Source organism: Charadrius vociferus, unplaced genomic scaffold (genome assembly GCF_000708025.1).
Source record: "Charadrius vociferus isolate BGI_N301 unplaced genomic scaffold, ASM70802v2 scaffold373, whole genome shotgun sequence".
NCBI lineage: Eukaryota > Metazoa > Chordata > Aves > Charadriiformes > Charadriidae > Charadrius > Charadrius vociferus.
In genome coordinates, this window is record NW_009647681.1 from 379,147 (window position 1) to 391,398 (window position 12,252).

At 54.3% G+C, this 12,252-nt stretch overlaps 2 protein-coding genes across 4 annotated transcripts in view; both read left to right on the forward strand.

Moving 5' to 3' along the window:
* The first annotated feature begins 5,223 nt into the window (after positions 1 to 5,223).
* On the forward strand, positions 5,224 to 9,051 carry ARHGDIA (Rho GDP dissociation inhibitor (GDI) alpha). Of its 3 annotated transcripts, XM_009881270.1 has the most exons (6): positions 5,271 to 5,460; positions 5,869 to 6,045; positions 6,456 to 6,460; positions 6,536 to 6,643; positions 6,823 to 6,886; positions 7,338 to 9,051. In XM_009881270.1, exons 1-6 carry the CDS (start codon positions 5,271 to 5,273, stop codon positions 7,535 to 7,537), a joined length of 744 nt encoding a protein of 247 aa, XP_009879572.1. In that variant the 3' UTR covers positions 7,538 to 9,051. The 3 variants fall into 3 exon arrangements, with proteins under 3 accessions (XP_009879573.1, XP_009879574.1, XP_009879572.1); XM_009881271.1 differs by lacking the exon at positions 6,456 to 6,460 and having other exon boundaries at positions 5,224 to 5,460; positions 5,869 to 5,952; positions 6,567 to 6,643; XM_009881272.1 differs by lacking the exon at positions 6,456 to 6,460 and having other exon boundaries at positions 5,224 to 5,460; positions 5,869 to 5,952; positions 6,567 to 6,643; positions 7,470 to 9,051.
* Positions 9,052 to 9,197: 146 nt separating this feature from the next.
* Positions 9,198 to 12,252, forward strand: part of P4HB (prolyl 4-hydroxylase, beta polypeptide) — a 13,142-nt gene continuing 10,087 nt past the window's right edge. The window contains exon 1 of the mRNA XM_009881288.1: positions 9,198 to 9,330. Within this exon, the coding sequence (XP_009879590.1) occupies positions 9,198 to 9,330 (133 nt within the window). The remainder of the gene's footprint in view (positions 9,331 to 12,252) is intronic.

Below are 12,252 nucleotides of genomic sequence, written 5' to 3' on the forward strand. Positions count from 1 at the left end.
TCTGCTCTGCTCCCGGAGGAGCCGGCGCTCTGAGCCCTCCCCGTGGGCGGCGCAGAGGAACGCTGGGCCCTTCTCGCTTCGCAGGGCCTTGGGGGGCCAAGCGCTCGCGTGTGTCAAACAGATTTTCTATAAATGGTTTCTAGTTATGAAATGAGGAACTTGGAAGCGACTTCCTCGGGGTCGATATCCTTCCATGTTAGAGTAATTAAAGAGCCTGTTTGATCCCCCTTAATCCTGTAGGCACGGTGCATGCTAAAGCAGCTGGGGCACCGTGCACAAAGGCTGTAGTTTGGTTCCTGGAGCAGGTGGTGGTTCTCCCCCTCCTTACAGCCCTGCCGGCAGGATGGCGAAGGCTCCCCTGGCTCCATAGGCTCTTTGCAACAAGTCTGAAAGTTGTAACTTCCTTTCCTTCAGACAAGAAGAACTCCCAGTCACACTAAGCAGCTCAATTGCTGCATTGAGGGTTTCATGTCTAGTCCAGAGCGCTTTGTTGCTCTGGTTTTCCAAATGTTCTTCCACTGTGGGTATTCTTGCCCCGTAACTGCTGAGCAGAGATGGTTTTGTTGTGTTCCAGCACTGGGACAAGGGGCGATGTGTACGGATGGGTCATGCTCTCAGTGGTGTCCAAGGTCCCTGTACAATCGGTGGCTGCAGACAGGCTGCAGACCGTTTACCCACGCAGCTTGTTTGCATCGTGGGTGTGGGACTGCAAGAGTTTTTTAAACTTCTGAAGTTGTGAGCATGTGGAACCTTCTGCTCATGCCTTTGGTTTTGCTCTTGACGGTTAACGCCTTGTAGGTGAACTGCAGTCCAGGGTTATGATACAAGCCGAAAAAAAAAAAAAATTACATTTCCAAACAGCCGAATCCCTGAAAGGCAGCAGACTGTTTCTGGAATGCTTCATCCCCAGAGCTGTGAGCCAGTGGGGGGATCAGGCGAGTGAGAGTTCTCAGATGCTATTACAAAGCGGGTGGTGCAGTGGCACCCAAATTCCCGGCGGTGTCAGAGGGCAGTGCTGTCAACAAAGTTCCTCCTTTGCTGCTGATATGTCCTGTCTCCCTCCCCTGCCACTGCCCTGGGAACCATCCGAGCCCACTTTAGTTCTGATCCAGCCTCTCAAGCTGCCGTTGTGCATGTGGAGTAGCAGCGCAGCCTGAGCCAGTTCTGGCTTCCTGTCTTCGCAGTGTAGCAGCATTTGTAGCTGCATAGTGAGCCGGAGCAGTGAACTGATCTGGCTGAAAAATAGCCCTGCAGAAATCCTTATTAACTGGATCAAATTCCGAGTTTGCTGTGTGGGTGCACAAGCTTTCCCTTGCGCCCCGGGGGAAGAAGGAAGGGTGGAGACTGCTCGAATTGGCACTGCTGCGTGTCCACGGCTGCACTGTGTCCTAACGGACATCCGAAGCCAATTAGCTCATCTGAAGAGACTCTGACTAACCCTGGTTTCACTGGTGCCGTGGGATGTTGATCCTGGGGTAGGAAGAAGTTGCTGTTTACCACTGTCTGCCTGAAAACAAACTGGGTTATGTTCCTAGCAGTTTTTCTGTCTGGCAGAAGGTGGGGCTCTTGCATTCATTGCTGCGAGCCTCTCGGTCCTGCTTGAAAAATGCTGAGAATCCAGGAGAAGCTCTGACTTGAGGAAGCAGCGAAGGCAGCTTAGTGCAAATTCCCAGGCGGGAAGTGATTCAGCCTGCTGCTGTCTTCTTCAGGCTTCTTTGATCAGCAAGGATCTGAGAAGCCTCCAGGCCTGTTTCCCTGGATGTGTCTGCATGGCCAAGGAGCCCTCTCCTGTAATTTGCTTGCAGGCTGGGAGTCTCCTTCTCTGCTGGCCGTGGCAGAGTCCACAGTGAGTCTGTGCCGTTTTGCAGGGCAGCCAGCCTCCCAGGAGCTGCGGAGGCACCAGCTCAAGTGTTCTGTGGCTGAGTCTTAAGAACCAGAGGACTGCCATGCAGAGGTGCTGAGCAGGGCACCCGAGCATCTCCTGAGAGTCAAAAGGAGCTGAGAAGGAATTCCCTTCCCAACGCCTCTGAGCAATGCCTGAGGTCTGAGGTGTTAAGCTCCTGTAAAGCACCTGTGCCCGGCTGCAGGTCAGCAGCCTAGCGGGAAGGCTTTCGCTTTGAAGGACTGTGTTGCAGGTCCTCTCTCCTCTGCATGTCAGCGCGTGCTTGCTGGAGGTCTCAACACGGCACAGGTGGGATATGCGAGTGCAGTTCTCTGTCCTGGCAGTTCACATGTGACTGAGTCCCTTGGCTTCACTTTATCCAGCAGCATGATGGCTGGTCTTTCACGCACCTGGAAAGGCTCAGTCTTTCACGCACCTGGAAAGGCTCAGGTTTACTAATCCTGAGCTGTAATAAATGCTTTGTCTGAGAGGCCTGTAGGGCAAGGTTGAGGCCCTCAAAAAAGTTTCGGTGTGATTGGGAATCTCCTTCCTCTCTGGCTGCGTGTTTGGAGAAGCAGCCGAGACGCTGTGACCCATGGTGATGAGACGCAGCGCTCTGTGCGGCAGGGGCTGCGTCGCAGGGTGCCTCTCGACCCTCATGTCCAGCAAGGGCGCAGGAGCCTGCTGCTCTCAGGAATGCTACAGGCTTTGATGCAGCCTGGTCGGAGTTGTTCTTCTGACTGCTGCTCCTGGGGAAGCCTGTTGGAAGAGGTGAAGTGATATTTCTCCAGGGCTTCCTCAGAGAGCTGAACCCTGGCCTGAGCTGCAGGTGGAACAGTGCTTTGTGTTGGTCTGAAGAGCTGTCTTCTGTCTCTGGTTGCTTCCGTTGTTTTAGAGGTCCTGTGAGGACTGGGGTGGTTCTTGATAAATCCATTTGGTGGTGTGCATGATTGTTTCCTTAGCTCTGGATCACAGGATTAAGGGTAGAGGCATAGGAACACAACCAAAGAGCTGGGGATTTGGATTTTTTTTTTTTTTTGGGTTGTGGGGTCTTTTTGTTTGGGGTTTTTTTTTGGTTTTTTTTTTTGTTTGTTTGTTTGTTTGTTTGGGGGTTTTTTTGTGGGTTTTTTGGTGTGTTTTTTTTTTTCCCCATGCCCTGTATGACGTGGTTGTTGCTAAATATCTGTTTGTGAGAAGGGTTACCCCAATGGTGCTCATGAAGATTGAGTGCTGGTGATGTGTGGGAGGAAATTGTTGTGCTGTCTGTTACATCTGCAGGTTGGTTATCAGTGCCAGGATATTGGAGAATGCCATGCAGAAGGGCCAGCTGTTTGTTGTAAAGCGTAGGGGTCAGTACCAGTGGTTGCTGGGAGTTGTAAGTGCAAAGGTACAATGGGCAAAACTCCCCTATGCAGACATGCTTGTGCCACACAGTGCCAAAGCCCTTGTGATAACCCCAGAGTGTAACATCGTCTCCCCACCTTTGTCTGGTGATAAATCTTAGTCAGGCTTTAATACCCAGAAACACCAGTTGCATCCATCGCAAGTATCCTACCCCAGGACACCCCGCGAACTGTGCCAGCCTCTCTGGGGAAGCACGGCCAGCCCAGGACAAGTCAGCAGAACGTCTCTTCTCAGGATTGACAGTGGGCAAGGAGCAGGTCCCCAGCGGGGACCTGGCTGCAGGTCCGTCTCAGCACCGGCTCCACTCCTGAGAATTGCAGCAGGAGGGCTGGTCACCTCCCACTTTCCTTTTCTCTCTCCTCTGCGTACTGGCTGATGGGTCTGCTGTAGTCTTCTTTTCTGGCAGAGATGTGCAAAATTTCACTTTCTGTGTTTAATCTGTCTCCTTTGCCCTGTTCCCCAACAAAACATTCATAATATTTATGGCTAAAAAGATTAGTGGAGCCCAGGTGGCACCTCCAGTGTTCTGCTGTTACGGCCATTGCCAGGCTCGAACAAGACGTGGAGTCAGACTGGCTCCAGCATCTGCAGAACTTGCCTTGCATCACTATAAAATGTGCTCTGTAAACTGTGTGTGACTCATGTCAGCGCTGTGCTTTATCTTTCCCCCTCTGGGTGGCACATTGGGTTGAAATGGAATAATTGAACTGTGTGATACTATGTCAGCTAGCTCAAAGACGAAAAGAATGGATGATGGTTAGCTTATTTAGTGTAACCTGTATGAGAAGCTTTAGGTGCCTGTAGATCATAATTAAGCCTCTATTTACATACGTTATGTGCGTTTGTTGTATTTGTAGCAAATGTTGTAGTTCTTGATTTATTTCAAAACTAGATGCCAGAGCAGTGAATGCAGTTCCACAGTCTGTTGCGAGTTGTGTGTGCTAACACAGAGCTCCAGGCGGGAATATTGAACAGGATATGGGAATGACAGACAATGACAGAAACACCTGGATCCATCAGCAGATTATTTGTGAAAGATTTTGCTTGTACAAAAAGCCCTTCAAAAGCTGTCACTGAAAGCGCTTTTTGAGTCTTTAGAGTGTCCAAGTTGATATTTGCCATAGGATGACCCTTAGGACAGTGCGCCCTGTGGAGCATCAGGAATTACTGAGGATGTCATTGGCTTTTACTGAGTTTTTTAACAGGGTGTTGCCATCACCTTTAACCAGCCCTCAGTGTGCAGCTGGGTGTTTTCTGGTTAGAGCCCTGGACAGCCGAGCCAAGCTCTGCACGTGTTTTTAATCCATTATCTATTTCACTGGCCGTGTGTGACACAGATCTTTGAAAGGGACCGAGCGTGAGATCAGCTGAGCCAGATGTCTCGTTCCACTCCTCCGAGGCACCCAGCGGATTGATCTGATTGAGTTACAAACTGTGAGCTGCAGATTGCAGCAGAGGCTCCTGGCATTTGTGCCAGTGGCGGAGCAGAGGCTTATTCTTAGCTGGAGTCGTGTGTTGCAGAGAGCAGAACTGAACTGGGTTTATTCTGGGTTCGGATTTATTCTGGATTCAGGTTTATTATGAGTAAAAGCCTGACCCAGTTGATCTTGTGGAGGAGAGTGTTTTCTTTGTGGCTTGGGGTATTTACCTATTCCAGCTCATGAGTAAAGCACCGAGGCTGAATTTTTCCTACCCTCTTGTGTGGGCCTCCATGGACTTAATACGAGACCTGGCCTACTGGAGCAGTCTGCAGGGGCGGCAGGGTATGGGCCCCTGGCAGGGTTGTGTCCCCTGAAGGCCCTGTGGGCACAGCCCATGAAGGGCCCAAGTGAGAGAGGGAGCCTGTGGAGTCATGGCAGAGCAGTTCTGGGGAAGCCTGGTTGGTGCTGGTGGGCTGTACTGCTGGGAAGGAGCCCGTGAGGTGGAGGGGTCAGGTGCAGTTACACTTCTCCTCCCTGCTTCAGAGTAATTCGCGTGTGTGAGGATGGCAGAGCAGGAGCCGACGGCAGAGCAGCTGGCCCAGATTGCAGCTGAAAATGAGGAGGATGAACACTCTGTCAACTATAAGCCACCTGCCCAGAAGAGCATCCAGGAGATCCAGGAGCTGGACAAGGATGATGAGAGCCTGCGCAAGTACAAGGAGGCACTGCTTGGTGCCGTCACTGTGACTGCAGGTGAGCCCTGGGATGTGGCTATGCCTCGCTCAAGCCAGAGCTCCATCAGTCACCTCTGGCCTCATCCCCGCTCCCGCCCAGGAGCTGTTCTCCTCCCAGCTCTTTGCGCCTTGGCAGGAGCACAGCCAGAAGCATAAAGGGATGCATCTGCACACCCGCCCCTGCTGATCTCTGGCCCTTGGAATAAGGCAGAGGGACTGAGGGGCGGCACTCTGCCTTTAGAGGGGGATGCTCTTGGGGAGTCTGTGGGCTGGGCCTGACACAGCAGGGAGCCCAGACACCCGTCACTGGGGGGGTGTCGTTCTCACTGGTTTTCTTGCTCTTTCAAGAAGTGCCCTGGAAGGAAAAGAAGTTGTGTTGGTTGGTATCAGGGATGGGTGTTTAACAGCCTTTTCGCTTGTCTTCTAGATCCCAATGCTCCAAATGTGGTGGTGACCAAACTGACTTTGGTCTGCACCACTGCTCCTGGCCCTCTGGAGCTGGACTTGACAGGTGAGCTGGGGAAGAATTCCAGCCCTTCTCCCAGGTCAAAGCTGGCTTGGTGTGCAGCCTGGCCAAAGGCGCCACAGGAGCACTGCTGGTGTGGTGGGCAAGCGCTCCCTTGTCAGAAATGCCCCTGTGCTGGATGCAGAGTAAGGTGCTCGGGCCACCAGAGGGTTCTGTGCTCTGAGCCTGTGGCTGTGTCCCCTGTCACAGCGGAAGGCCTTTCTGCTTCCTCTCTGTTGCCAGCCCTCGTTTTGTAGAGGTGGTGTGAACTGCCGGGTGGGGGAGCCAGCTGTCCTCCAGCCTGTGCTGCGACACTAAAGGCAGCTTTGAGATGGTGACAGCCTCGGAGCAAATGTCTACAGAGGAACATTCTTGAATTAACTGCCTTGCTGTGCTGCAGTGTCCTTTCACAGGGCATCGCCTGCCCACCTCAGGTAGTGTGGGCAGCACAGCAAGGATGCTCCTGTCATGCAAAAATGTAGTGGATGAACTGTGTGCTCTCCAGGCAGTAATGGTCACCCCTGCTACCACAGATACTGTCCTGATCACCTCTCGCAACTTAAATTCACCCCAGAGCACAATACAACAGGACTCTGAGCAACCCTCTCCCTTCTTTGTAGGTGACCTGGAGAGCTACAAGAAGCAAGCATTTGTCCTGAAGGAGGGTGTGGAATATCGGATAAAAATCTCCTTTAGGGTAAGAGTTCAGATTTGAAAACTGAAGAACAAGTGGAACACTGGACTGCTGCAATCCCTGCACAGGGAGTGCCTGAGCCCCGAAAAGTGGTGTGGTGGAGGAAACTCTCTCCTCCTGTGGGTTGGGTGGGCAGTGTGTCTTGGAGATGTCTTCTACATTCCTTGCTTGTCTCTCTGCAGGTTAACAGGGAGATTGTGTCAGGGTTGAAGTATATTCAGCACACGTTCCGGAAAGGGGTGAAAAGTAAGTACTTCTCTGTGGCTCGGGTACTGCTTTGTGTGAGGGCTTTCTGCTCTTCCCACTGTGGTGATGGGGGCTCGCCCGCTGGTGCCCCACAGGTCATAATGGGAGGAGACAGTCTTCAGTCATCTCTGTGCCACTGAGCCCGTGGCAATGTGTGAAGGCTTCTGGGTCTGCTGTAGGGTGGCAGATCCTCAGGGCTTGGTGTGTAATCCCTGCTGGACTGTGGCAGTGAACAGGTCACTGCTGACAGCAGTGCTAGTGCTGGGGGGGACGCTCCCTGCAGGAGGACCCGTTCCTGGAGTGAACAGAGCTGTTAGTGTGGGTGACGTTCTCATTCTCACAGCTCTGCTGTGGATTGTAGCAGTAACAGACCTTTCATTTGCTTTAGCCTTGCCCCAAATGCAGGCGAGGCTCTTAAACAGCCTCCACACACCTCTTTTTCTCCTTCTAGTTGACAAGACCGAATACATGGTTGGGAGCTATGGCCCCCGAGCAGAGGAGTATGAGTTTCTGACCCCCATGGAAGAAGCCCCTAAGGGCATGCTGGCCCGGGGCAGCTACAACATCAAATCCAAGTTCACAGATGATGATAAGACTGACCACCTGTCCTGGGAGTGGAACCTGACCATCAAGAAGGATTGGAAGGACTAGCCCTTCCCGAGGCCAAACCCCAGAGAGCGTGAATCAGACAGTGGCTACCGTAGAAATCCCCCCCGTACCAAAGTGCTGACATTGGAACCCTTTTACCTTTCACCCCCTGTTATAATTTGACCAGAGAGCTCAGTTTTGTAACGTGCCCCCTCCCCAGAGAATCGCTGAGTGCATTGACCAAACCGTGCTGTCTGCATCTGATCTCCAGCTGCCCGTCCCAGGGCCGTGCTGTCCCAGCGCAGAGGTGGGAGCACTTGCTCCCTCGCCAGGCCCTTTGCTGCTTCTCACCTTCCTCTATTCGGGTAGGTGCTGAAGGGGAGAGACTCCTATGCTCTGTGTAGGATCCTGTGCTTGGCTTTCCTGTGCACAGCTCAGGGTAGCTACTGCCTCCAAGTAGCTGAAGAACTTTGATGCCAGGCAGCTATTGAATCTGTTTGTTGGCTAAAATCATGTCCGACCTGTCCCTTCCACCCAGTCAGTGTCCTGGGAACACTGGCAGCTTCATTTGTGGATGTTCCCTGTAACCATGATGCCTTAATGTGTAACACGTATCCTCTAGGGAGGGGGCCCTGCCCCTGTTACACTTTTTAAACGCCACCCACCCTCCCCCGTTTGTTGGCATGGCACTCCTCTTGGTCACGCCCCTCATGGGTTATTAGGAAAGATTCACAACTTCCCGCTTTGCTGCTGGTCCGTTCTTCACCCAAGACGGGACATCTCCAGAGGGTGGTGTGACAGCCTGGGTGACACCTGGCCACCCCTCCCGCTGCCCCAAGAGCTGGCCTGGCAGGGCCCCTGGCCCTGTTTGCGTAGAGCTCTGAACTCTCTGGCAGCCTCAGCGCCTCCGAGGCATAGAGGGGGTTTCCAGGCAGGTGGGTGCAGGAGTCACCAGTGTTGCCATCACCTCACACTTCTCATTGCAGCCAAGGTAGCTGCAAAGCACTGAAATTCCAGGACAGCACCTGCCCTCCTGGCTGTTTTGGGCTGAGGATGGACTAGTCTGTTTCTGCAGCTGCTCTCCTGATGCGATCAACAAAGAGCTTGCAATGGACAAGTATTCAGAAGCGGTTAATGCCTTATGTATCTGTTCTGCCTTTTAAATCTGTGCCTGGCCTGTCAGTATTTATTGCCTTGACACTCGACTGCCCCTGTGCCCGTAGCAGACCCCTGCAGCACGCCAGCCTGCCACCCGAGGCTGCACTGACACGGCGCTCGGGGCGAAGGAGCCCTCTGGGGCCCGTGAACCCCTTAGGGCTGGGCAGGCACCTTCCACCTCCACAGCCCTCTTATTTGGATCCTACCACGTTGAGGTCGTATTAGAACTGGGACCAAGTACATGTGGCTTTCTCGTAGCTACGTCTTTGCCTCTAACTCTCCCTTGCCCTGCCCCTAGAGAGATTTTTGTTAATTTGATTTGGTGCGTATTGTCTGTAAATCCTAGACCCGGGTTAACAGGTTTGGAATCATCGTCTGCTTCTCCTTTTATGACAGTTAAATAAAATCTTTGAACTGACTGCCTGCTGTCCATTCTGGTTCTGTTCTGGAACTTCCTGGTTCTGGGTCTTTGTTGGGAAGTGGCAGAATTTCTGTTTCACGGGGGATTTCTGCAAACACCAGGGGTGGGAGAAGACCAGAATCCCTGGGCTTGCCGAGTTGTGAAATGGGATCTGGCACAGATCAGTCCTCGCCAGGGGAGAAGAGGCAAAAGGCCCCTACTGGAGTGTTTGTCTTCAAGATCTCTCCCTTGCTGCTCAACTCTGTCCTGTGTGGCTGCAGTGTGAGGGATGAGGATGGTATGGGGAAGGGAAAACGGTGGGTCTCTGAGGTAGTAAAGTGGAGGTGGTCTCCTGCCAGTGGAGAAGCAGGTGTGTTCTGGGCCTTGGCCTGCCTGTGCTGTGCCTGCTCCAGCTGCAAGCACGAAGTGAAATTCCTGTGCAGTCAGAGGCATGAGGGAGGTGATGGGAGAAAGAACAGAATTCAGGAGAGGCGATGTGTGATAGGAGCATGCGCATGTTTACAGAGCGTGTGGCATGTTTGGGTTAAGGATAAGAAAACTGTAGCCGGGAAAAGCTCTTTACAGAATCTACAGTGCTAGAGAAGCTGTAGAGGAGATGGCTCGGCCCTGCTCCTGGTCTAAAAGACTCGTGATGGTAACTGAGAACTGAGTACAGGAGAGAACCTGCTAAGCTAAGAGCACATGTCCCCTTTCTTCTTCGTCCCAGGAAAGCTGCCACACTTCCCATATGCCACAGCTAAAGGAAATGACACAACTGGGAAACTTCAAGGAAGTGCAAGGGCTGAAATGAAGCACCCACCGCCGGGCGGGAGCCGCCCACCTGCCCCGGTGAGGAGCGGGCGTGTGGCTGGAGCCCGCTCCCGAAGGCGTGCTTCACTGGTGCTGCCGCCCGCTGTGAGCTGTGTCCGACCATGTGCCCTGCGGCCCTCCCTGTGGCACGGGGACGTGAAAAGCAGCGCAAGAGCAGGAGCTCGGGGCAGGCATCACCCTCTGTCATGTCAGTTAGAGCGAGTCCAGATGTGCTGATAAAGTGAACAAAGGCCCTCCTTGTGCTGGCCCCCAACAGCCGCTTTGTGGGCAGTTAGTGTCAGGGCGATATCCTGTCTGATGCAACCTCCAGCTCTTTGGCAAGTCTTTCCCAACTCTGGACGTTGGTGTTTCTGTTAGATAGTCCCTGTGATTGCGGGGTGCCTGAAGAGGGGTATGCAGGATGACTGCGACCTGCTGTAAACTGCAGGGATAGAGGGGTTACAGTGGTGATTCACTGTCTGTGATTCCTCCAGAACGCAGTCGCTGCCACCATTACCCAGGCTGGGCTCTCCTGCCTGGCAGCTGAACCCACACCAGTGTGAGCAGCCCAAGGGACGCGTGGCTCCACTCACGGGCTGACCTGGATGATTCTCACTACTTGTGACTTCCAAGCAAAAGCCTCAGCCCCTTCCGGGAGATGCACCTCCTAAACTTTGGTCAGAGCTTGCGCAAGAGTGGTCCAGGCTGCTTTTCTGGTCAGGCAGCTGTTCGGCTGCAGCAGCTCAGTCTGGCACAGCAGCTGCCTCGAAGCAGCAAAACTGCAGCTCTGCGAGCATGGCAGCTTTTACCTGCCTGTCAAACGGCAGCCTGGGAGAATTGAGGCCGAGGGGAGTGGAAGAACTTGTGAATTAACATCTTGCAGGGCCGGAGAGCCCCGGTTGTGGGCCTGGCCCTGCAGTGCCGGCAGCTGGTAGGTACAGAAGTCAAGTGACACACTGCCCCAGCTGACAGTCCCAGCAGGGAGCAAGACATCAGGGGAGACACGCTGCTGCCATGGAGGGTAGGGGGTGCCCTATCCATGCGGCTTTCCTCTGGCAGACACTTGCCACGCAGGGATATTTAAAGAAAAGAGAATTGTGCTCTGTTCATGGGGTGGCACAAGGACACTGTGCTCAGCAGTGGCAGGATCCCCGACCAGCACTGAAAACGAGACCACGAGAGCTGCAGCACCTGCAAGGCGTCAGTGAGCATAGCCAGCCATGCCAGAACTGCCGAGCACAGGTACTGGTGCCCCAGCACTGCACCGGGCCCCACTGCCTTTGCTGACGTGGTAGGACGGCTCGCTGCCGCGAACCCCAGAAACCTGCTGGCAGCGGGACATGCCACTTCCCCTCGGCCGCTGGCTAAGCCTGCCTCTGCCAGCGTGTCAGGTGAGGGCTTTCTGGCAGGAACTGCCCCAATGCAGGTCTGGCCCTTTCAGCAGACAGCGTCACTGCAGAGCCTCCCAGGCAGGGCAATGGCTCCCAAGCGCTCCTATGCCTGTGGAACCAGACAGGCTTCAAGGTGGCTGAGCATTAACGCAGGATCTCGTTCTGGCAGAAGCTGATCCCCACCCTGGCAGCCTGACATGCCTGTGCCTGTGGAGCCACGAGCAGCGGCAGCCGGACAGTAGCTGCAACGCACTTGCTTCTTTGCTCAGCGCAGCTTTGTCATCTACAATCTTGCTGGACTCTTTCTGGGCCCCAGAAAGGTGTCCAGTTCTGCATCGGATCAAAGCTCCTGAATGGATAACTGCTCTTCACAGCACTCACAGAATGACCAGGGGCACCTCACTCTGAACACCGCCAGCCTGGGGCCCAGCCCCTGCCAGGCGAAGCAGGAGGAGAGCAAAGAGCAGCAGCTCTGCTTTGCAGGGTGCGGCCAGGAGCCTGGACGGAGCCTGTCCCCACTCCAGCACTTATCAGCCAGGCAGCCTGTGTGTACCAGAGGTGCCCGTAGCAACCCCGCTGATTTCCTGGCGCTGGCAGTGCCAACACCGCAGCCAAAGGCTGGCTGTTTTCTGCCCGTGGGTGCAGGAGCTTTCCTCCTCCGCTGAGCTCTGGGAGCAATCAGGCCCAGGACCGACTCCCGTGCTGTGTCAGATGCTGGAGCAGAGCATGGGAGAGGCGTGGGAAGGGACTGTCCCCTGCCACGGCCACGAGACCCGTTTCTCGTGGGTCCCTTTGCAGACCCTGCACAGAACGACGTGCTCTGAGCTGTGGCCTTCTGCCGACAGGCTCCTGCTCGTTCCAGGGGGACGATGTGCCCCCGTGCCCTGCCTCCAGCCCGCCACTGCATGGAAGGGTGTGCCGAGGCCGGGAGCCACTGGGAGCCTCTGGCAGGGCACGAGCACTGCGGTCGGCTGCCCTGTTTCCTGCGGCCAGGCCAGTCTCTGGGGGGTGCGCTGTAA

What these genes read in the sequence shown, in the direction of transcription:
- ARHGDIA (XM_009881270.1), top strand. Translation starts at nt 5,271, where the DNA reads ATGGCAGAGCAGGAGCCGACGGCAGAGCAGCTGGCCCAGATTGCAGCT. An exon ending in TGCCGTCACTGTGACTGCAG is followed by an intron (nt 5,461 to 5,868) that starts GTGAGCCCTGGG and finishes CTTGTCTTCTAG; the next exon opens with ATCCCAATGCTCCAAATGTG. An exon ending in GTTCCGGAAAGGGGTGAAAA is followed by an intron (nt 6,887 to 7,337) that starts GTAAGTACTTCT and finishes TTCTCCTTCTAG; the next exon opens with TTGACAAGACCGAATACATG.